We start from the raw sequence: 24,646 nt of genomic DNA, 5'->3' as shown, positions 1-24,646 counted from the left end.
GTGTTCTGAAGAGAATCCTCTCTGTGATGATTTTACCAAACATCAATCCCTGAAGATTCATTTTCTCACGCACAAACGCTCAGATTCAAGGTCTTTCCAAAAAGGCCTACATTTTTTTCCTGGACCCGTTTAATATTTAATTTGAACACAAAAATAAACTGTAAACATGATAAGTGTGGCCTAACAATTGACACTGTTCCTCTTTTTGCTGTCTATATTTGTTAAAACAGTAAAAGATCATGTTAAATTATTATAGCGTGACCTAATATTAAAACTTAACATATTACTTAATATCCAAGAGTACCCTTTCTCCTACTCCCACTCTCTTATAAATTAATTTATATGTACCTGAGTTGTCTGAAAACTGAGGTTCTTCCCAGTATACTGCAGTTTTTCTCCCAGAGGCCTTAACAGTGGGTGGAGATCGACACCTGTCAATCAAAGGTGGTTCCGTATCTAAGGAAACAAAGATTTTTTATAGACCTTTTTTTTTTTTTTTTTATGTAGCAAAAACAAATGTCTTGTTTTTTGCTTCTATTCTGTAAATTCTACTATGTATACATTTTTTTTTTACAAGACAGGAACTGTACAAAACAAGATATTTATAGTAAATAGTGAATAATAGTCATAATAATACATTGAATATAGTAAATCATATATTAATTATGTTGTAGTTTTGTTTTTACAAAATAATACTACATTTTAATATGACCATGTCAATAAATATTAGTTGTACAAGGAATCCAACCTCACCAACTACAGTAACAGTGAAAGAGCAGTTGGCCTTGTTTCCTGTGCGGTCGGTTGCTGTGTATGTAATTAACTCAGTTCCTATAGGGAAAGGCTGCATGGGGTTTAGAACAGGGGTCACCTGCACCATGACCTGAGGAAGAAAGGCAAGACCTCATTTTAAAACGACACGCACAAACCTGTGTTTTTAATTTGAAAGGGGGGAAATAAAGCTAATGCAAAACTCACCTCATCTCCAGAATTGTCTCTCAGCATGGGTGCACTCAAACTGATGTTAGCTGACCTTTGATGTTCATCTGTCTCTGTGATGACATCACCAGGGCACTGAATCCATGGAGGCTCTATATCTACAAAAGAGGAGAAAATCAGTTCAGGCTCAAAAGTCTCCACAGCGTCAACTCCATTACCAATTACTGATTCAATTACTGATGTAAACATGACAATGATGTGACTCATTACCTCCAGCCATCTCATATTTAATCTTATGCTCTATGTAAAACATCTGTAATGTAAAAAGGTTTCATCCCTTTTGGAGTTTGACAGCCTCCGCTTACTATATGTCCTTGTAAACTGCAAGATATTTTTTTTTCATTAGTTATTGAAATACAAACTTTTTTCTTTATTGTTTTAAACAAGTCTAGATATCTTAAAGGGATAGTTCACACTGTCTGTTGTCATTTACTCACCCTCATGTTGTTCCAAACCTGTGTGACTTATTTTCTTCTGTGGAACATAAAAGAAGATATTCTGAGAAATGCCTCAGTTTGTTCATCCATAGAATGAAAGTCAATGGTAACCAAAAGGTTTTGGTTACCAACATTTGTCTACGTAACTACGTATCTTGTTTTGTGTTCAGCAGAAGAAAGTCGGTCATACAGGTTTGGAAATGGGTGAATAAACTATGACAGTTTTTATTTTAAAGTGAACTATCCATTTAAACAATTTTTCTTCTTAAAGGATAAGTTTGCTGAGTTTGAACCAGCTTTGTATTGATACAATGTCGGAAGTATATGTAAATGAACAAAGTGTACTCTTGCGTCGTGTTAACTGCACCTAGATATCCTTTATTATTATTTGTCAGCCAAAGTCTGTCGGATAACACAAAACGTGTTACTTTGGCATGAAAAGTACTTTGGCATGACTTTTGACAGCTCTAGGGCTGAGGTTAAAACTACAGGGGCCAGTTGCATAAACTTAGCCAATTTGTTAAGACTGTGTCTTAAGAAGTTTGACTAACTAGCAGTTACCAAGGGGCATGAGTTGTACTTAGACTGATCTACCTTTTTATGTAACTGACTCTAAAAAGTTAGAACCAGTTTGGAAGAAACTGGCCACTGATCAAACTTTCACAATTTTGTATTATATTATAAAAAAAAAATCACGTTTCTATTGCATAGACAAGTTTTATTAAAAGCCCATCTTGCCAGCAGAGAATTCCCCCTTTAAGTAAAATGAAAGATCTTTAACCCATTTGTGCCCAAATTTTTCCAAATGGTTTCATGCATATAATCCTGTTAATAGTGTCCTATGTGAACATGTTCTGCATTTATTTTCCCCAGGTTTTTTTTTTCTTTCTTGAAAATCATATTTGAATGTGCGGCAACTATAGTTGCCGGTGGGCAAATATGTTGTATGCACCCCTTCAATGTAAAATATGAATAGGAGGAGAACATTTGGCATTTATCTCAAAATAACTGCTTTCAACAGATCAATCTTTATTCATAAACAAATTTATTATGTATAAAAGTCGAAGAACATTTCATGCAGACCCAAAAAAAAAACTGCATCTAGCTTATAATCTCTTAAATATGAAAACACAACAAATAACAAATCCATTTGCCTTAACCATTGTGCGCTGTTCAGGGTCTTTTTGACCCACATTTCTGACTTTCATTCATGGGGATAACATGGATAATTTGACATGATTAAGTGTTTTTAAAAGATTTTTATCAATCTTTTGGAAAATGCTGTTCTAAAAGTAACACTTTATCACTTTAACCAGTAGATGGCTGCAGAGCACCACTATTTGCTTTTTGACTAACTGAAAGACATCTTTTCACAAGTTTTTCCAGTTGTACTCATATCTACATATAATGAAATCACAATTATAATAACTTTTTGTCAAAGTTTAGGCACTCTTTGTTCTGAAAAAAAATCTGTTTTTCAGTAATGTTATATTATGATTAGAATCAAATGAATTTGATCAATGGACAAAATTCATCCTCAAAATCAGAAACACAGAACACACAGACAGAAATGAAGTGGCACACTTTAAATTTGTAGAATTATATGAAAAACAGATGTTTGAAATAAATGATAAACTCTAAAATCTCGAACTTTTCTCTTTGTAACATCCTGATCAGGTTTGATTCTAATCATAATGGAACATTATTGAAAAACTTATTTTTTTTCAGTACAAAAACTGCTAAACTTTGACAGAAAGTAACTTTTATTGTTATAATTGTGATTTCATTATATGTAGATATGAATCTAACTGGAAAAACTTGTGAAAAGATGTCTTTTAGTTTGAAACTTTTAGTACTTTTAGAGCTCTGCACTGGTTAAAGTGATTTTTTTTTTTTTTACTTTTAAAACGGCATTTTCCAAGATTTGGCCAAAAATCTTACACTAAACCATGTCAAATTACCCATGTTATCCCCATGAATGAAAATTAGAAATGTGGGTATTTTATAAGGCAAATTTTTTATTAATTTTTTTTTTCTTTTTTTGAACATTTTGTGGAGTAAAAATGTCCAAATGTAGAGTAAAAACATTAATAAACTGAGTAAAATTACATTTGTTTAAAATATATATATTGTTACAAAATAACATTTTGTTGCCTGGGGTCTCTCAGATCCCAAACAGCCTGACTGTAAACCGCAAACAAGCGCACAAGGGTTAAAGTTGTGGAACAGTGCAGAACAAAGTGCAGCCATAACAGGGCATTGTGTATCAAAAAGTTAAATGAAAATAAATAAATACAAATAAATAGAATGAAGAAAAATATATATCTATATAGAGATGTCATTTAAAGGGTTAAGTTATGTTTATGCACTAAACAAGACCAATAAACTTGATTTATTAACCTATTAACACAGTATACCCCATTTTCCCATGATATATGTACTTACAAGGCATTTGCCCACCGGCAACTATAGTTGCCGCTTGGACTTTTGACTAAGTATACAAAAAACTATAGATCTCTTGTAAGATTTGTTTTGTTTGGCTGATTCTAGAGACCTTCATGATTATGTAGATATATATATGTCAACAAAAAATACTTATTAGTAACATGAAAATGACCTTTCTTTGGGAGGATTTGCCTTCGCCCTGCTTCCTGGAAATAGGGGTAGGAAGTTGAGAGCCTCATGTGACAGGGAGGAAGTGAATACCTTTTTTTTTTCCTTGAAATCCTTTATTTGGTTGTTTGCTTGCATTTCATTGAGAAATAAAACATGGACAACATCTAGAAAAATATTTACAAAAGGAAAATGACAACCATGTACTGCGGCAACTATAGTTGCCGGTGGGCTTAAATGGGTTAAGAGTGTTTAGATATATTTTTGGAGTGAACTATACATTTGATGACAATGTGACTCTAGATTCATGTTGACAAGTTGTTGGTGTTGAAGTGACATGACTTATATAGAGGTGTTTCATTATCACATGCAGCTCAGAGTAGAACTTACTAAATCACATTATCTGTGTTTTGTCACTCCAAGCAAAACAAATACTTTATTGTTACAGTAACTGGGCCAAAAAAGAACAAAAAATGAAAGTTCTGTCACAATTTCCTCACCATAACATCGTTCCAAATTAGACTCTATTCATGTAGAGGCTATGAGCAAAGAGCAGTTGTTGGTGTTGCTCTGTTGAGAGCAATTGACTGAACTGTCAATTATTATCAACATCCAGGTTGGAGTAGAGCTTATTAATCACACAGCCTCTGCTGACCCTCCAAGCTAAACAAATACTTCATCTTTTGTCAGCGCTAGAAAGAACCTAGATCAGACGAAAACACCCAGTCTTTTCCGTTCTGCACTAATCTCTATAGACACTGATGAGCCACAAGCTCACAAAAATACACAAACATAATCTCTCCTCTCATCAGTAAATCATAGAGGTTCAGGGGTGAAAGCCAAAACTAATTGACGCTTTGTTCAGTTCCAGCTTGGAGGGGCAGTTTTTGAGTTTTATGATCTTGGAATCCTTTAGTTTTACACACTGGTGTACTTTCTTTGATGATCGTCCACTTATTCTGTTGTTCATCATCTTAAGGATTTTGCAGCAACAAATTTATTGCACCTGGCTTCACTGGCAGCACATCTGTCCCATTGCAAAATATCAAATTACAGAACTAATTTAGGATCAAAGAGGGTTTTTTCAGACACGTGTATACATGTATATGGACAGGGTCATGCAATACACATCCTTGCACATCCTTATAAACACAAACAGAAAACAAATCACCTGTACAGGTTGCTTTATGTAGATTGTCACTCCAGATTCCAGAAGGCAGACATTTGACTTCAGAGTCACCAAGGAGACGATAACTACGGGGACAGGTTAACTGACACGATGTTCCGGTCCTGACCTCATTCTCCCCACAAGTAGGGGGCGACAGATGGATATGCTTCAAAGTAACAATCGGAGGACAGCGCACCTCTTAGAAAGAGAGAAAGAAGAGGGACACAGTAAAACAAGAACAAACATTTTCCACAAAGATAAATCAAAAGAATGAGAGAGCAAGAGAATGAGAGAGAGCATGCAAAAATATCTCCAGAAAGGGAAATGTAAGAGCGGTCGTTGACCACACTGCTTGACATTCTTGGAAAAAACCTCAACACATGCAAAATTATTTTCAATCTGACATCAGGATCACCCTGTACTGCCAAAGCAAGAGAGATTGATAAGCACAGAGAGAAACAGAGTAAAACAATTACAGTGAAGACAGGAAACCAACTCAAACGGGCAAAAGGCTGGAGTATCAGTTCAAACGATCTACAAAGATTGATGAAACCGAGAAGAGCCAAGTGATGCTGATTGACAGTCAGTAGAATGTGGGAATACATAAACAGTTACTCAGGATGGAAGTTAAAATAAAAGATATAAAAGATTATTTTGTCCGGCCATGCTTACAAATGTAATTAGCTTTTATATGGGAAACCAAGCAGGAGGTAGGTTTGTGGGTAAAAACTAGCAAAGATGCTGCCATAGCTTAGCTGTGTGTACGTTTATGTCTGATAAAGCACTGAGACAGAGAGAGAGAGAGAGAGACAAAGAAACACCCACAAAAAGGCACAATTATGTATTCAGTTACATCAGACTGATTGACTTTCTTGTGGAGATCAAAGACATAGTTATAAAAACAAAGCTTGAGCCTTCTTGTAGGACTGATGCCTATGCCATGCGTAGGGGGTCGAACACGGTGCAATTTTAGCGTTTTGCGAGCTCCCAACCCTTTCTTTCTTGTTAATGCTTGTATGGTCGCAGCTCACATCATGTTTTCAAAATCATTTCTACACAAGCTAAAATTTAAACAGGTTTGTAACATCCAAATGCTCACAAACTCCTGATTGTTGGAACTTACTAACTTATAAAACACAGCAGCTTCAATGTACAATTGATGTATGAATGTATGTAATTTACTAGCCTGGGTGCCAGCCCGAACCCCGCCCACAATATTTTTTGGTCGGGAAGTTCGGTCTGGACTCGCTCCGTTGAGGAGCTATTATGCCCGAACAAAAATTGTTCGGACCAATCAAATTGTCAGGGCGGGCTTTATACGATGATGGACAGATAAGCAACGGTAACGTCATCATCCACGTCATCAACGAGCGCTTGGGTTGAATTCAAATGACTGCCGCTGAAGAATTGAGATTTCACGAGTTCACGCTTACAAATAAGTCAGATAGAATAAATGCATATTTGGCGTGCTGTCCGAGGAGAGGCTTCGGGCTCGGTATTCGGCCCGAACCCAAAGTACTCCCCCCGTATTCCTGGCTGTGGAAGAACAAGCCGAGAGTGAGTGCAGGGATGCTGAAAACGGTCATGTTAGGTGAGTTGACCGAGTGAATAAATATATGCTTTCCTCTCATGCTGATAGACGGTTGATTGGATTGATTATTTGAATGTGCTCCTCCTGAAATTTGTTTATAAAACATCATGTGTAGATTCCGCCATCGCGTCTGTTATAGAAGATATCATAGGGAAGATATCGACAGCGCATTAATTTTAAAAGAGGAACAGAGAACCGCGATCGGAAACATGAATGAAAAACATACGTCACTTACTCCGTTGCTCTGATTGGTTGTAGGTCTATCCAATTGAGTGCAGAGGAATTTTTTTTCCTGGTTCGGTTGAAACACGCCCCATAATCAAAGCTCAATGGAGAAGTATCAGACTCACATTCTGACTAGAATTGAGTATGACGACGTCAGGCTAGTAATTTACACTATCATTCAAAAGTTTTTGTGGTCAGTAAGAATTTTTTTTGTTTTTGTAAGAAGTATCTTATGCTCATTAAGGCTACATTTATTTGATCAAAATACAGTAAAAACAGTAATACAAAGAAAAATATTAATACAATTTAAAATAACTGTTTTACATTATGATATATTTCAAAGTGTAATTTACTCTCTGATGGAATAAAAGAATTTTCAACTGTCATTTCTCCAGTCTTCAGTGTCACGTGTTCCTTCAGAAAACATTCTGATATGCTAATTTGGTGCTCAAGAAACATTTTTTATTGCTATCAATGTTTATAACTTTTTAAATTATTTTTGTGGAAAATGTGATACTTTTTTTCACCAAGATTCTTGAATAGAGAGTTCAAAAGAGCACTACTTTATTTGAAGTACAAATTAATAAAAAAAATTGCAACAATGTAAAAGTCTTTACACCCATAGATCTACTATCTTACCGGCACACCGGGGCTGTGGTCCACTCCACTGTGAGTTGGCCAGGCAGGTGAGTCTAGCTCTGCCCTGCAGCCTGTAGCCCTGTTCACAGCGCACCGAACACTCCAGCCTGTAGGGGGCAGTCCGCTCACTGCAGTTCAGTACCCCGTGATGCGGAGGAGAGAGATCTGGGCAAGAGCGAACTATGGGAAAATACCACACACAGGGGTTAGAGCATCGCACAGAAAGTCTGGTCCTATGTTATTAAAACTTTGCTGTATTGAACAAACTTTAAATGATTCCATGGAACAATACAGCTAAAATGAACAGCCAGGGAGAAACAAAAATGTAAAAGATGGACAGGCTAGAGAAGAAGAGAGATTTTAAAAGAAAACGGGAAGAAAAGAAAGAAAAAGAAGAGGGTGGCTGGTAGCTAAAAGTCTGTGGTTAGAACTTTGAGGCCTGTAATTTATTTCCAAACAAAGAACATCCCAAATGTTATTTCAGGGCTGAGGTCACAATAGAGGGAACTCTTGACAGGTCAACTTGCATACATACATCTGTCTGAGCATGTGATTTGGTGTGTGTGTGTAGGTGCATATTCATATTGTATTCATTTGTCGGTGTGTTGAAGTGTGTAAGCACTCAACATAGTTGGCAAAGCATTCGAGTTTACTTTCCAGCTATCTAAACACACATGAACTCAGAGCTCTGCAGGCAGACATGCAGAGAAATAGCTTTATGAGCCCCACTGCACACACGCATACATACTCACAGGCTGCAGTATATTACCGTTTCTGGGGGTGCTGAAACATATGGGGTGACTCAAAGCCCTTTGAGCTATCATTTGTGTAACACATAAACTGACAATAAAACCAATGTTTTCCGCTTAGATGGAATTAGAGGCAAATATAGCACAAAAGAGTAGGGGAAGGGTGAGTGAACAAAAGAATGAGTGAAAGAAAAGGAAGAGAAAAGAAAAACAATTAATAAATCAGTTTATTTTCACTTTACAGGACTGGTGATGTCATAAAATCCAGGGCTCGGTTGCATGAAAGACCTTAAATTAAGAAAACCCTAAGTTAAAAGGTTATGGGAACCCTTAAAGGATAATTCCGGTATTTAACACTTTGAGTCTATTTTGTAGTTTGTTTTGGATGAACAAGAGTGGTGGACAAAGAAATTTTGACAATGGCTCCTGTCTCGACTTTTTGACTATTTTAGAATTACCCATGACCGCTTTAGAATGGGAGTCTATGGCCATGCACAAACATGTCCTTAAAACAACCCTTAACGTTCGTTTTCAAAACTGTGCAACTCACCGAGTGGTTAGTGGTGTTCGTTGATGTTCCAAAACAAGTAGAGTAGCGAAATACAGTTTCTGTCGTGTTTTATTTTGCATTTTGTAAAATCCCATTGCTTTCTGTTGGAGGACTCATTGCTCGTTGATATTACTGCGCTACCGGGAACGGAAAAGACGCTTCAGACTCAAATATCGAGCGGAAGTTTATACGCGGTTGTGAGGTATCTGAAAAAATAGTTCCACTATAGAAAAATAAACGGATTGAAATCATACATTGCGCCGATATATTTATTTTTAATCATCAACGAACACAACTAACCACTCGGTGAGTTGAACAGTTCTCATCATAGTGTTGAAACTGCACTTGAAAAGATTTCTAATGATCTATTACTAGCTGCTGATGCTGGTCTTTTATCAATACTTATACTTCTTGATCTTAGTGCAGCATTTGATACCATTTCACATCCTATACTTTTGAGCAGGCTGGAATCTATTGGAATTACTGGTATGGCTTTAAGCTGGTTCCGTTCCTATCTCACGGACAGCATTCAATTTGTACAACTTAAACAGTTTAAATCAAAACTCACCTATGTTGTCACCGGTGTTCCCCAGGGTTCTGTTTTAGGACCTCTTTTGTTTATTATTTATCTTTTACCAATTGGCATCATCTTTAGGAAATATGATATTCATTTTCATTGTCATACCGACGACACCCAACTTGATCTGTCTTCTAAACCTCTGCTCTTGGTGAGTGCTTAAGTGAATAAAAAAATTGGTTTTCAAGTAATTTTCTAAAATTGAACAGTAGTAAAACAGAAATTCTTCTCATTGGTTCAAAAAATACAATAACTAAGTCAAATATTTCTTCTGTGGTAATAGATTTTGCTTTGTTCCTTTGAACTGAGTCTTTTGAAGCTCACATTAACAGTGTTACCCATTCTACATTCTTTCATATTAGGAATATAAATCGTCTGCGTCCTGTCCTTTCACTCAAGAGTACTGCTACGCTTGTGCATGCTCTTGTAACATCACGAATCGACTATTGTAATGCTTTTGTTTTATGGGCTTCCTTCCAAATCTCTTCATAAATTACAGTTGGTACAAAATGCCGCAGCTCGAGTCATTACCAAAACTTCCATCTCTGAACATATTTCTCCTGTTTTGAAAAATTTGCATTGGCTCACAGTTAAATTCCGTGTAAATTTTAAAATTTTACTTTTAACTTACAAAGCACTTAACAATTTGGCTCCTTCATATCTTCTAGATCTTGTTCATATGCATACTCCTTCCCGCATTTTAAGATCAGCTTCTGCACTTACACTTGTCCTTCCACGCACTCGGACAACTTTTATGGAATCACTAGCTTTCGGTTATGCGGCTCCCCATTTATGGAACTCACTTCCTGTAGAAGTTCGCAACAGTTCTAGTATTTCGGTCTTTAAATCTCGTCTTAAAACTTATCTGTTTAGGCAGGCTTTTATGTGATTTAATGTTTGTTGCATTAACAAACATGAAATGTGTATTGTCAGAAACAAAATTGACGGAACAATAACATTTTCATATTTTTCATCACTTCCAATGTGAGGCTGGCTTGGGTTGGGTGTTTCCCCTCGTCTTCTAAAAGAACAGCTTTTTTTGTCCTTGGTCCAGTTTGGTTTTTGTGTAAAGCTCATTAGCACACAGGACTAGGTGATGAGCCGAGTCGCAGCTAGGACCACGAACACCGGATGCATCATTCTGTACTTTTCGTGCTTAAGTTCAAGAGAGCAAAATCAGTGCATCTAATCACCATACAGGCAAAGTGGTGTTGAAGATTGAGTACAATAACAACGAGTTGGACAAATATAATGTCATTTATTGGAAAACTATGTGAGTGGCGCAGCAGGATTCTGAGCATCCACATAGTCGTAGCTGGACACCGTCAGTGTGTGTACACTCATAGAAACAATGTGCTCAAATTTTAGGACGCTCTGTGTCATCCATCAGACCCCCTTTAATAATCCCCATAACTCAAATATTGAAGTACTGCTGTACAGTTTGGTAAATGTTTAACTTGTCTAAAAGTCAGTGGTCCGTTATGTTCTGTTTATTGTCTGAGATTTCATAACTATAGCAACCGCTTCTGCATTGCCGTGTTTTGCCAGAAACTATCGCAAAATGCTTAGTATAAACATTTAGGTAAGGGTGACGGTTAAGACTTTTGTTGCAACGCTCTTAAAGAAATTCCTTCCCTCAAGGATTTTTTTCCCTCAGGGATACCTTTAAATCAAACCACTTACTAGGTTTCATGCAACCGGTCTCAGGTGTGCCCACCCCCCCTCTCTCACCTCTGCAGTTTGGCTGAACTCCTGACCAGCTCCCGTCTGGCTGGCAAAGTCTGATTCCATCTCCCTGCAGGTCAAAGCCCGTGAGACAGCGCACCCCACATGCAGAGTTAAACTGATTATTACACACATTCTGGATGAAGAAGCCATTCTCTGGAGGAGAGAGAACTGGACAGACCACCACTGCAGTAAGGAAGAATAGAGAACAAGAGAGTAGGAGAGTAATATGATTATATTTTGTGTTTGAAAGGGCACACATACAGACATATCTATAAACAAATGATAGCAGATGTATGGTCAAAAAAATAATGCAGATAGATCAGCACCTTGGCATGTGTTGTTGTGTGGTCTGTAGCCTTCCATACACACACAGTCTGATACATCTGTACTCCCAGGTCTGGATGTGTGACGAGGGTCTGGGCAGGGCAGGCAGGTACTCGCACCTCCAGAAACTGATTCAGGTTTATATGTGCCAGAGGGACAAGCTGAGAAAGAAAAAAAGTGAAATAAAAATGGTAGACATGACTTAAAGTCGGTATGAAATGGAAATTCATCTTTCTAAATTCACATTTTCTAAATGCATGTTATTGATCTTATTGTGAACAATTCATCCATATTTATCTTTCTTTTCTTTTTTTTAACCTCGTAATGTTTAACCAAAATGTTTAGATCTGCCACCATCCAATTCAATAACCAATGGGTAGAACCAAGTCCCTGATCAAAAAAGACAATGTTAAAAATGTAACTTAAAATGTTTGAAATGTTTAATGATGCAATAAGCTGTTCCCGCAACTGTGATCCCTCTGGAAATTAATTTATGGCACGTTATATAGACCTTTTTTGGTATACATGCCACAAGCAAATTAAATCATCCCAATGGATTCGTCAAACACTAGACACAAACCCTTGTGATAAGATGTGGTGTCAAATAACATGTTACTGAAATGAAAGACTCCCGAGCACCAACTTTCCATTTCTTAAATGACACATACAGTATGTTTTGGAGGTTAATACAGGATTCATTAAATTCCATGAGTATTTTTCAGACTATTTAGAAAAGTAAATGATGTGTTTTTCACTGGAACAATTTTGGCTGAAACACCTAAAAACCTCCCCACATAAGCACATGTAAAATATCAAAGACATTTCACTTGTGGAGGGAGGAACAACCCAGACACTCTTTATCAATAGCTGCTCTGTTCAGTCAGCCAGACATCTCAAATTAGTCAAAGTTGGAGAAAAAACACTTTGTTTGGACCCCAGTTGGAGATTAAATTCAGGTAATGGGTCACTTTTTTCATCATCATATTCTTTCTCTTCTCTCAGTCCATCTCTCCTTCCCTCCAATAGTACCTACTGTCAGAAGTCATCTTGACAGACTATCTGGTCAATTAAGCAACAAAACCCACATCTAACTTAACAATTTTCCCGTTGCAAGTGTTGTTATTAGTAACGGACTCCCGTCAATCACTGAGCTGACAGCTCGAGCGGCTAGTCAGACAACCACCGTTTTGTTTCACTGGTTACATAACATGCAATATGCAAGAGTAAATAAGTTTTCCTCCCAGTATCCTTGGCATCATTTCTAATATTTCACTTTGGTCATTTTTCATGCAAATAACACCCAGCTGCTTTTGAAACAGTTGCAATGCTGTGCTATTCTGAGTTTTGATGAGGGAAGACGGGTTCTATAAACTGGTGCTGATGGGTGGCCATCCGCTCTGAAACACTGGGCCCAAAGGATAGGCAGTTGAGTACAGGGCAAAAAGACAGAGAGAAAGAAAAGCTAGCAAACACAAAGACACAAACAGACAAGCAGATGGTGGAATTTATGTAAGAAGAACAGAGATTGACAGTGAAACTGAGACAGGAAAAGAGAAGTAAACAGACAGATGGCGAAAAAGAATGCAAGACAGGAATATAACCAAAACCAATGAAAAAATGTGCATCTGTGCTTAAGTGAGAGAAACAGACATACAGATGGATGGATGGAATAAGTTAGATAGAAGGAGAAATCAGAAAGCTGGAAAGATGATTGGTTTCCTTTCTCAAAAAAGTGCTGGGAAAAATGTTAAGCAACTGGTTATTAAACTTCACCACCTTAACACACGTGCCCTGATGTTTTAATGCGTCTATTGAAGACATTTTGTCACAGATTGCTTTTAAGAGCTGTCTGATGGCTGGAATTCCCCAGAATCCAACAGCTGATGAAGTCATTGAGATGGGCGGTGAAACATCTTCATTGGAAAGTCGAATTGCTTGCGAATACATTCTTCCAGACATTTTACACTGACCTGGTTTAATGAAAGTGTTCATAGACATTATGCTTATGTTACAAATAGCTAGCTAACGAACGCTGTATTTTGTCAAATGAAATACACTAAAGTGACAAAAGTATTTATACATTGTCTGTTAAATTACACCAATCAAACCAAACTGAAATCCAGTCTGACATCACACTTCCGCTGCACGGGACTGTTGTTGTGATTTTATGTAAAATTCATCACAAATACTTCTAAAAACACCAACCTCAGTTATTTGATATGTTATATCCATATTTCCTGATTTAAATGGGAGCGCACAGGCCATCCTGTATGTGGTGCATTTTTTCAGGCACTTACTTTACGATGCAATCATTAATAATTAGATCATGTTGAAGTTGTTTAAATAAAGGAATATTTCCATTATTAAAAAATAACTGGATTGATCATCGTAAACGAGTCATATCCTCCGTGTTAGAGTGCAATGACTGGATAACATTATACTGTAGACAATAATGGGTTGTAATATAATGCAAAAATAAACGAAATAACATTAAAAATAAAATTAAATCAGTCTGATTATTCCTCTGGCAATAAATTAAGCTGCGTGCTGCTCGTTAATCTTATGACTGGCAGCACTGGCAGAGCTGACAATTCATTTAATTTTCTTCTCAAAACTGGCGTCCGTCCATTGACAATAATGCAGGCGGAAATTCTATTACACTCCTAATCGGAACCAGATGTGATGACACACGGACTGTGATAAAGGCCTATAGTAAAAGCAACTCTTTTCATAAAACATTAAGCTACTGTCTAAACCGTTAGCACAGTTGTTTAAAGCATATGCACCTATACAATTACCTGATGAAACTTTAGCCTGTCATTTCTGTGATATGAAGCAACTGAAGAGGCACCTTTTCTACAGAAACTTAACCATTACAAACTTAAACCAAGGCACTCGGCACGCGCACACACACACACACACACGCGCGCACACACACACACACACACACACACACACACACTTCACCTCTGCTCTAGCTTGTTTCCTAATCTAACTTTCTAATAAACCTAGCATTGTCCACATTGAATATTGTTGGCTCTGTGACAAATTGCTTGTGTTGCTCTGGATAAAAGCTAAATTCATAAATGTAATGTAAATGATATGTGTAAATGTTATAATATCCTCTAATGGCCATGACAAGTCCCTTTTAAAATATTCCAAAGTCAACAGCTAACATTAGCATGTGTATAATAGTGAATGTGTAGCTCTGTTGTATATCAGGTTATGTCAGGATAAGCTAGTCTTTGATAATGATGTGGTAGAATCTTGTTGCGACCTGGAACCTTTAGCTATATTTTTTAATGAGGTTTTACAGGTTTAAAATAAGAACTTCACAAGTACAGCGGAAAAGTCCTGTATTGGTGGTAATTTGGACTGCTCTTTCCTGGCTGCATGTCTCATAACTCTGAGGCAATCATATCAAAACCCTCGTCCTTCCAGAAACCCAAAATGAAAGAGAGAAAGAGGATGTCAACCCAACAGATGGACAAGAACTTACAGTCCAAAGAAAGGATGTGAGTAAGAAGAGAGAGTGAACTAGGAAGGGGGAAGGAGGAGTGTCTTTAGTATGTCAGACGGTTGAGTGGCCATGGAAGTTTGGTTTATTTTGAGTTTCTGGTGATGTTGTAAAAGTCAAACCCAACTGAAACAACATGTAATTCCTGACAATAGCAATGCTTTATGTAGCATAAAACATAGAATTTTGCACAATAAAACTACAGCCAAATGGATGTAGCCCATGTGGCTGACATTTGTCATGATTCAACATGTCCAAAATATGGACAAAGATGTTTGGGAATCAAAGAAAATGTGGACACAGGGTAATTTTAGAGTTCAACCATATTACAGGCCCCACTAGAATTATTCTGAACAACTTCAGTCATGTCTGCTCTTAGTGGCACAGAGAATAAACAACTTCATCATGTATTCTAAACGTCCATCAGTATTCTAAAAGCAGGTTGTAGATGCAGTGCAGATGTAAAAACAATACATAATATACAACTTACACTTCTCATAAGCAGCAAAAATTGGACACAATGATCTGTCTTTACCTGATTGACTGTGTGTATGGCATAAGATTATGGTAATAAACAATAATCCACATCTGTAAACCAGGATGCAACAGATGCACCTTATAAACTATTGTAAGTAAGTGTTCTTAAAGTCCCTGTAAAGTCAAAATTAAGTATGTGTTCTGAGTTTGTCATACCACCGAAAAATGTGTTATTAGCCACCCAGCCCAATTTCAATGATTAAAAAAGCCGCCAAGTAAATAAAATAAGCTATCAAAATCTCGAAAAAATGAGCAGTAGTCTCAGCTCTCAAACGCTGGGGGCGTGTCCGCTGGCTGCGCTGAAACCACGCCCACTCGCGGGAAATATGACTCGCGCACAGCTCGTGCATGTCGGCGCGACGGGAGGATGAAGGCCGAAGCGGACAGCGGGAGATAGTCGGTTCGGCCCCATTCACCAGTAACAGCGGATTATCAGTGAATTCCAGTTGTCTCCAACGAAAGTAAACTATCCTGATCTCTACAGAGGCGGGTGTGGTGGTGATCATCAGCTCTCCATCAAGGTAACGTTAGCTCTTCACAAGATAAATCCACCTCTTCTATTATGATCATTTTTCGGAAATTTAAATAAGGACACCGATCTGTTTTCTAAGTGATTGCATCCAGGGAATACGCATTTACATGACGAAGGCATAGCCAGAGCCGTGGGCATAGTAGCTAGCAAACTGTAGGCTGTCTGATAGTAACTCGCGATTGAGCGATAGGCTTAGTGACTCCGTGCGTCATCAAGTAGGGGCCCAATCAAGCTCAGGGGGTCGCAGTGCGTCATCGAGCCCCCGTTTTAGCCCCGCCCAAAAAATCCGGCTCACAGCAAGGGTGAAAAACTGTTAAACGGTCTAACTCCACAATTTAGTACTTCACAGTTCTCAGTCTTTGTAACATGTTTTAGCAATACATTTCTAGCACTTATAATGTGTTTAGAATTTTTTTGTAGAATTGCCTTTACAGGGACTTTAAAGGAACACTCCACCGTTTTTTCATATTAAACTATGTTATTCCCTTAACTAAGACGAGTTGATACATACCTCTCTCGTCTCAGTGCGTGCACTCAATCGCTCTGGCGCGTGGCGACACTTTGATAGCACTTAGCTTAGCCCAGTTAATTCATTAGGGACCAAACAGAGATGAAGTTAGAAGCGACCAAACACCTCCACGTTTTCCCTATTTAAATACAGTTACACGAGTATTTAGTAGCACTTCGACTCGGCGCAGTAAAAAGTCACGTTGGTTCTAATGACAGAAGTGAGAGGGAGAGGGGGAGACGATTTTTCAGGCATGACTTTTACTGCGCCGAGTGCTCCCAAGTGCTATTCCGCCATACATTATAGTTATCCTTTTTACCCACTTAGAAAAGCACCACATTTTATTTTGTGTCACCATACTTGGTCATGTAACTACTCGTGTAACTGTATTTAAATAGGGAAAACGTGGAGGTGTTTGGTTGCTTCTAACTTCATCTCTGTTTGGTCCCTAATGAATGAACTGGGCTAAGCTAAGTGCTATCAAAGTGTCGCCGCGCGCCAGAGCGATTGAGTGCACGCACTGAGACGAGAGAGGTATGTATCAACTCGTCTTAGTTAAGGGAATAACATAGTTTAAAGTTCATACGGTTCGTATGTAAGATTGTGGCCAAAACTTGTACTGCAATCACTTTCAAATTACTGTAGAGCGGTGTAAAACGGTGGAGTGTTCCTTTAATGACATCATTCATGCTACCATCGGTTCACCACATTGTCCTGTTTTCAGCCACAAAAATGTCACTCTGCATGTTTATATGGATCTCATCCTTTCCCCTTTGTTCAGGGTTTGAACATGAGGTCAACCTCAAATGCAATTGTTATGCTTTGTGTCGTGACAAAAGATTTCCTGTTACCATCTGTGCTCAGATCTGGATTCTGGAAAGCAGTAATCTTTATGTGTTTATGTGTTGTCACTCTTGTCAACTTTTAACAAATTAGTTCACCTAATAATGAAACTTCCATCATCATTTACTCACTCTCATATCATTCTAAATCCCATTTCTGTAAATCTCTTCCCGAAAACTTCTCTCTGGTGTAGGTCAACTTGTGGCAAAGGGTATGAGGTTCAGTAGCAAAGACCCTTATCTGCAGAGAGTTATAGCATGGTCTTGAGAGGGGCCTCCTAAAAGCACATGCTTTGATGGACAGAGATGAAGGGGGAAAGGATGCAACACACACTCAATACTGATCTCTTTTGTACTCTTTTTGTCTACCTTACACATGCGCACAGACACACACTTACAAACATAGAAGGCACAATTGGCAAATTAAAAGGCCACTCCTATGGAGAAAGGCAGGAAATAATGACATGACATTGGGAGAGGTGAAGAGGTGAAACTGACAGAAAAAGAAAGAAAGAAATAGGAGAGAAAATAGGGTTGTACTTTCATAGTAAGCCTTTAAAACCAGAGCAGGTATCATAAAACATTTATAATGGGATTTTTTAATGGCAGTGAAGGCGAAATAGAGGGCAGAATAACCATTACAGCATCCCAGTCCGGTGTGACACTCGCAGGTCATTCTCAAGAATGGAATCAGAGCGGAATTAAATAGGACTGTTTGGCCATACTGTAAATCTCTTTTTATAACTGGATACACTGACAAAGTGAGCTACTCTGTAATTGGCATGGATAAAGGGGGAAATAAGAAGTAAAGGAAGAAAAATAGAAAGATGGGGGAAGAACACTTGCAAGGTTCGTTAGGTTCAGCTACTGACTCTTTTCACAAAATCCCATGTCACCCCCACCTGCTGTTGGCCCTAATTGCAGCCAGTTTACAGTCAACACACACACACACAGCTCCTAACAAGCAAATTTATGGTCATGCACATGCCTCCTGTATGCACAAGTGTCTATTTATGACCCAAAGTAAAAGTTACTTTACAAGATCACACAGTTTCTACAGCCTATAAACTTGCCTCCTTTTTCCAAAGGTATTAATCAACACAGTTTACCACACAGTGGCAGGCTGAGGAATTCTTAATTTGTCACTGAGGCATTAAGTTGCTCCAGATAGGAGCCACTGACCTCAGACCAGCAGTCACTTCAAATATCTAACCATTACTCATTTCCACTGAAAGTGAAAAACGGACGTGAGGTCAGCAGAACAACACAATGTCTCAATAACCAACAGACCCCATTTAGAAACCTTCAGGAACAAATTAAAATCTTCACTTTAATCTGATCTAGTTTGAAAAACTGAGGCGAACCCAATTGACTCTGAACCTTTGTCCTTTGAGATCCAGAGGCATCTGCTCTTTTGGCCAAGACATCCTGGAGCAGAGCACACCAGGAGTTGAGCAACCATCCTCCTTTATCCGAAAAAGGAATTCAAAAGTAACTGGGTTCAAATGATTTTTTCAGGAGTACTTTAGAAGACTAATCATGCATTTTTTGTAATTGTGCATTTTTGTAAAGCATTTAAAGATATGCAGTAATGTAAAACCTGTCAATTTTATGAACACAGTTGTTGTATTTCAGGCTTATAATATAGTGGTGTGCGATATTGTCTAAGATAATATCGTAATTGATCACAATCCCCCGGTTTCACAGACAAGGCTAAAGCTAGTCCTGCACTAAAATGCATGTTTGAGCTGTAAACAACTTGCAATGACATATCTTAAAACATGTCAGTGCCATTGTTTTGCCTCAATGCACACCAGTAATGTTTTTTTCTAAGGCAGGTTTATAAAATAAAATGTATATGCCTTGAATTGAACTAAGGTCTAACCCTGGCTTAATCTAAGCCCTGTCTGTGAAACAGGGCCTATATTGCCGATATTGTCTGTTTTTGCTCTATTTTGCCAATAAAAATAGTTCCAAACAAAGCCGCAACAAAACCGTTGTGTGTCTTGTTCACTTGTTTTGTTCCAGAATGAATCAGCCATTTAAACAATTCAGTTGAATGAATGACTCAACGACTCACTCATTAAGACTTTCCGCCACCTAACGCCAGTTTTAGTTTGATATTTGAAGTATCATTTCCTTTAAAAAATAAATTATATAATAAATTAATCAGTCAAGGACTAGCACAAACACACACTTAGCAAAATAACATCTATTTATAGTTTTTGACAAAATCCCAGAAAGAACTGAAATATAATTTGACAATATACCAAATTATAACATTGTATGAATGACAGGCACACTAGTATCTAGCATCATTCTAGCATTACATTAGCATCATTATTTCTCATTCAGTGCTAAGATTTGATTTGAATAAACCTCTAACCTCTAAGTATTAAACTAAGGCACATAACCTGTCCCAAACCACCTGTGCTATGGACGTGTCATATTTAAAACTGTTAAAGGGGTGGTTGATTATGATTTCACTTTTCTAACTTTAGTTAGTGTGTAATGTTGCTGTTTGAGCATAAACAACATCTGCAAAGTTACGACGCTCAAAGTTCAAAGCAAAGGGAGATCTTTTATTTTAAAGAAACAGTGCTTTTTAAGGACTGGTAGGGACTACACAACATTCCTCCCGGGTTAGTGACATCACCAACCTTAAAATTGAAATAAACCCTGCCTCTGGAACACGATTTATAGATTATCATGACAGAATATGCTAATCAATGACTAGAAGATAGTTAACTCCACATCAGCTACATAAATTCATCAACTAACCATTCAGAAATGTTGTCTACATGTTCTTGAGTCTCTCCATCTTTCTGACTCCGGTTTGCACATAAAAGGCTAAAAGTTTTGAAATTTTCAGTGCATGTCTGTGTGAGTGCAAGCTGTTGAAGCTCTGCCATCTGTGCCGGGAGCAGCAGCTCATTTGCATTTAAAGGAACAGACACAAAAACGGTGCGTTTTTGCTCACCCTCAAAAAGTGACAACTTTAACATGCTATATAAAAATATCTGTGGGTTTTTTTTAGCTAAAACTTCACATACACACTCTGGGGACATCAGAGATTTATTTTATATCTTGTGAAAAGGGCATTATACCACCCCTTTAAGGTACTGTATGCTTTTACCTTTCTAAGTTATGAGTTATTAGCTTTGTTTAATGACAAAACGGATGAAACCATTCATAGTCTTGAATGTAGGGCAACAGCCCTATTTGATCTGAATATGAAAGACGTGGCTTGGCTCTTTTGACCCATCGAACACCTAAGCCTCCCTTACAATCAACTTGCAATACCCTTGCAACCGTCATCACATATTCTTCAGAAAATGTTAAAATGTACATTTACATTTACATTTATTCATTTAGCTGACGCTTTTATCCAATGCGACTTACAATTGCTATATATGTCAGAGGTTGCACGCCTCTGGAGCAACTAGGGGTTAAGTGTCTTGCTCAGGGACACATTGGTGTCTCACAGTGGATTCGAACCCGTGTCTCTCACACCAAAGGCATGTGTCTTATCCATTGCGCCACACCACCCCATAGTTGCAGTTTGCATTTACCAATCAGATGATGCCATGATCTCAACAGTCCAAGTCTAGCACGAGATCAGTGGCCTATATCGGGCTATGCCCGTACGATATACGAACTACGCTGATGAAACAGTCCAGTCCAGCTAGGATTAAGAAGGATGACTTCTTGACAAAGAAGGACTGACAAAATCAAACTATGAAAGAAATGAAAAGGGCTGACAAGTATAACTAACATATCTATAAACCTGAAGAACAAACACTCAAGAGCAGAAAAGTGTTTGGGGTTTAAGACAAAGTCATTAGTTTCACACTTCATAGAACACAGAGTGCTTGGAATGATAAAACCACACTAAAACCTTTTTCCAGATTGTTTGCTGATTGTTTGCCCAGGTTGGCTCTGCAATACAGCAGAAATAAAAGGTCCCTGAAGCCAAACATGCATTACAGCATCTCTTCTGACTTCATTGCTGGCTCTAAGATATCGAGGCAGGTAGGAAACCAGCACAAAGTTTTATTGTGAAAGGAAGAAGGAAAAAATTATAACAAATGGACAGAGGGATGAGAGGAGAAGATATGAAACAAAAGAAGAGACATGGCCATGTGGCATGGAGGTTTGGATAGTGAGAGAGTGATGAGGCATGAAAAATGAGAAATAAGAAAATTATGAGGCCAGGGAGAGCACTGATCCATTCGTGAGATGGGATGTTCTCCTTGTGTCTGGTGTGTGGTATGGAAGAGATCAGAGATACAAATGGAGAAAGAGGAAAGAAGGAGGAGATACAAAGTGGAAGAAGAAGAAGAAGAAGGGGCAAACAGTATTAGTAAAACATCAGTGCACAGTGCAGACTAGCTCAATGGCCACTACATTTACAACGAAGGGATGAAACTGTGCTACTCAGTTCTTTATATCGAGCATGCATCGAGTGCAGACATGAGAGAATCAAACCATTAGAAATCCCAGAATTCATCGTGGGCGAACAACGTACGGAAGTCTGTAAGCTTAAACCGTGACGGCTCATCAAAGTAAATATTTGTCGTTTTGTTTAGTATAATTTTAAAGGCACACAATGCAATTTCCGTTTTTCTCAAACAACGACCCCTAGAGTCGCTGTGGAGTACTTGTATTTAACGTTACTGTCGTAAATACCACTCATGCAGAGTCTCTGCACTCTTCCGACCGCGCTTTCTTCGTTTTCTTCGTTGACTCTGCCATGATTCACGTCTGAAATGCCTGCTAGTGTCTTCCATAGAGGCCGTTACGTCGTGCCATAAAGCAAGTCGTGATTCTCGCGAGATTTGTCAGGGCGCCACCTCTCAAACCTGCATTGCTGGTTTTTCCAGTGGCGTCCCCCCTCTGCTTTGCTGTCGGGATGATTCGCCCTACTACGAGTTCGTTTACCATCTAAATGATTTCGAAGCTGTTATATTAAGGTACAAATCTTGCATAGTGTGCCTTTAATAAAGTTATAAAGTTCTGCAGTAGTTTTTAATTGGCATATTTAAAAGAATCTTGTAAAAAAAAAAAAAAAAAAGGATTAATAAAAGGATTGAGAAATTACTGCAGATTCATCATCACGTGACACCTTCTTACGCAAATAAGATTGGGGAGAAGTTAAGTTTGATTGGGTTTATTAATTTATTTACAAATATAACAATTATAAATGTATTAAAATACCTACATTATATGCATAATTACTTTCAAGTTGAAAATATCATATATTTGTAAAACTATATAGTAGCCCCCCTTGGCCCATGTTCAGCCTGGAGATGTGTAAGACTGTTGAGCTGGAAGGGTCGTGATCCGTGCTTGGAAAATACTAGAATCAAGAGTTGGAGACGTATTCGATTTCAGACTTGGAGAGGTATTAGACTGTAGAGTTGTTTACTGGAAGTCTGCCTGTCCCCTTGTCTGATGAATGTTTTCACTCTCACTGCGGCCCTCCAATGTTCCCATGTAATATATCATAACTACCGACGCGTCTCTTGATTTAAAACCAAATGCATGTTATTGTGAGCAAGACTGTGGCTGTCACGTGTGCACAAAAGCATGCACAATTATATGCATACATGTGAACAGAAAAAACAACACATTCAGCTTTACAGAAACTAAATCTAGCGAGAGTACATTTTTATTGACTCTAGAGACCATATGGGGGTGTTATTGGTCACAGGCTGCAGGGGGGTAAAAAGGAGGAGGAAATAGACAGAGGGAGCAGGAGGAGGTCAAACACAAAAAACACGATTGCAAAATTTCCTTACACAGTACCTAGCCAACATTTCCCAGATTCCTTCTACTTTTCCTCTTTTCTGAAAGTTTTTTTATCCCCCCGGGATAGATTTATGTTTATCTAGGGGCTTGCATGTGGAATCTGGGGCGTTCTGCTGAAGGTAAATATTTACGAGCCCCCTATTTAAGGAAATAAAACAGTGTCTCTTCTTCAACTAGCCTTGACCTTTGACATCTGACAACCGGTCCTTGTCACACACCAGCTGAGATGCATTATGGTGTCTGGTGATGAATTACATGGGCTAGGTTAACCCTTAATGTGACACTGGATAAAATGTCAGGTCATTATAGCACTACTGGAATGCTAGAGTCAAACAAAACCCAACACATCTCTACAAATGGTGTCATTCATCTTTTCTCTGTATCCGTTCATCCTGTTTTACTTTCAAGAAATAGTGGCAAGAGGTCAGTTCAGATAAAATGGCCTTTAGTCTTATTATTAAGCACGGTTTATCAAGACAATGCAGGCTTTCCAGTAAATTCTAATGATACTCAGAGCATCTTTCTTCTTAAAATCCCTACGGATCAACTAAAGATTAAAAACTTGACCTGTGGGGACAAATTTTATCCAGGCAATAACTTTTCTCTGCACAGAAGCAAAACAACACGTCCGGAAAAATACTGCTAATATCTGTGACTCAAAAACATGACCTTTCCAGGGTCAGCTTTTTGTCCTTCAGCTTTTTGTGGTATGATATATTGCATTCATTATAAAAAACAGCACCCAGATCCAACACACAAAAAAACCCTGGCCTTCATTTTGTTTTTCCGGTGGCTTCCACAGAGAGAGCCAACCCCTTCTGGCCTGCTATGAGTTTGTATTCAGTCATTAATTAAAGCATTCTGCTGCTAATCAACAGCCAGACAGAAGTCAATTGTGAGAAATACTATAGCCCCGACAACATGTGATAGCAATTCACAATTGAGTTTATGGCTATTGTTATCACATCCAAAATAATAGGACAAATAGCTGATCTTCAGGTCTGCTTTGGTCAGTACCAAAGACTTTAGATATACAAAGACGGTGCACTCATATTACTATGAATCAGAATCAGAATCAGAACCAGAATCAGAAAGCGCTTTATTGCCAAGTGTGCTTGCACACACTAATTTTTCTTGATACTGAAGCTTCCAGTGCACATATACAAATACAAATACAACAAGAAACATGGTAATAAAAATTATATGAATGAATTTTTATTCATTTAATTTGTCAGTTCTATGAATGAATTTTTATTCATTTAAATGAATGGGAGAAAGTGCAGTGCGCAATATAGCAGA

At 38.1% G+C, this 24,646-nt stretch overlaps 1 protein-coding gene across 6 annotated transcripts in view; it reads right to left on the bottom strand.

Moving 5' to 3' along the window:
• The window catches only part of svep1 (sushi, von Willebrand factor type A, EGF and pentraxin domain containing 1), an 81,129-nt gene that overhangs the window by 34,146 nt on the left and 22,337 nt on the right, over positions 1-24,646 (bottom strand). For all 6 annotated transcript variants that reach the window (XM_084403377.1, XM_084403381.1, XM_084403378.1 and 3 more), the window contains exons 4-10: positions 11,603-11,761; positions 11,280-11,459; positions 7,673-7,852; positions 5,221-5,415; positions 979-1,097; positions 754-883; positions 349-456 (exon numbers count right to left, since the gene is read on the bottom strand). In XM_084403377.1, the coding sequence (XP_084259503.1) occupies positions 349-456; positions 754-883; positions 979-1,097; positions 5,221-5,415; positions 7,673-7,852; positions 11,280-11,459; positions 11,603-11,761 (1,071 nt within the window). The remainder of the gene's footprint in view (positions 1-348; positions 457-753; positions 884-978; positions 1,098-5,220; positions 5,416-7,672; positions 7,853-11,279; positions 11,460-11,602; positions 11,762-24,646) is intronic.

This window comes from Rutilus rutilus (assembly GCF_951802725.1).
Source record: "Rutilus rutilus genome assembly, chromosome: 3".
NCBI classification, from domain to species: Eukaryota; Metazoa; Chordata; class Actinopteri; order Cypriniformes; family Leuciscidae; genus Rutilus; species Rutilus rutilus.
Note: the sequence above shows the minus strand (reverse complement) of the source record. Positions and strands in the feature narration are given on the sequence as shown.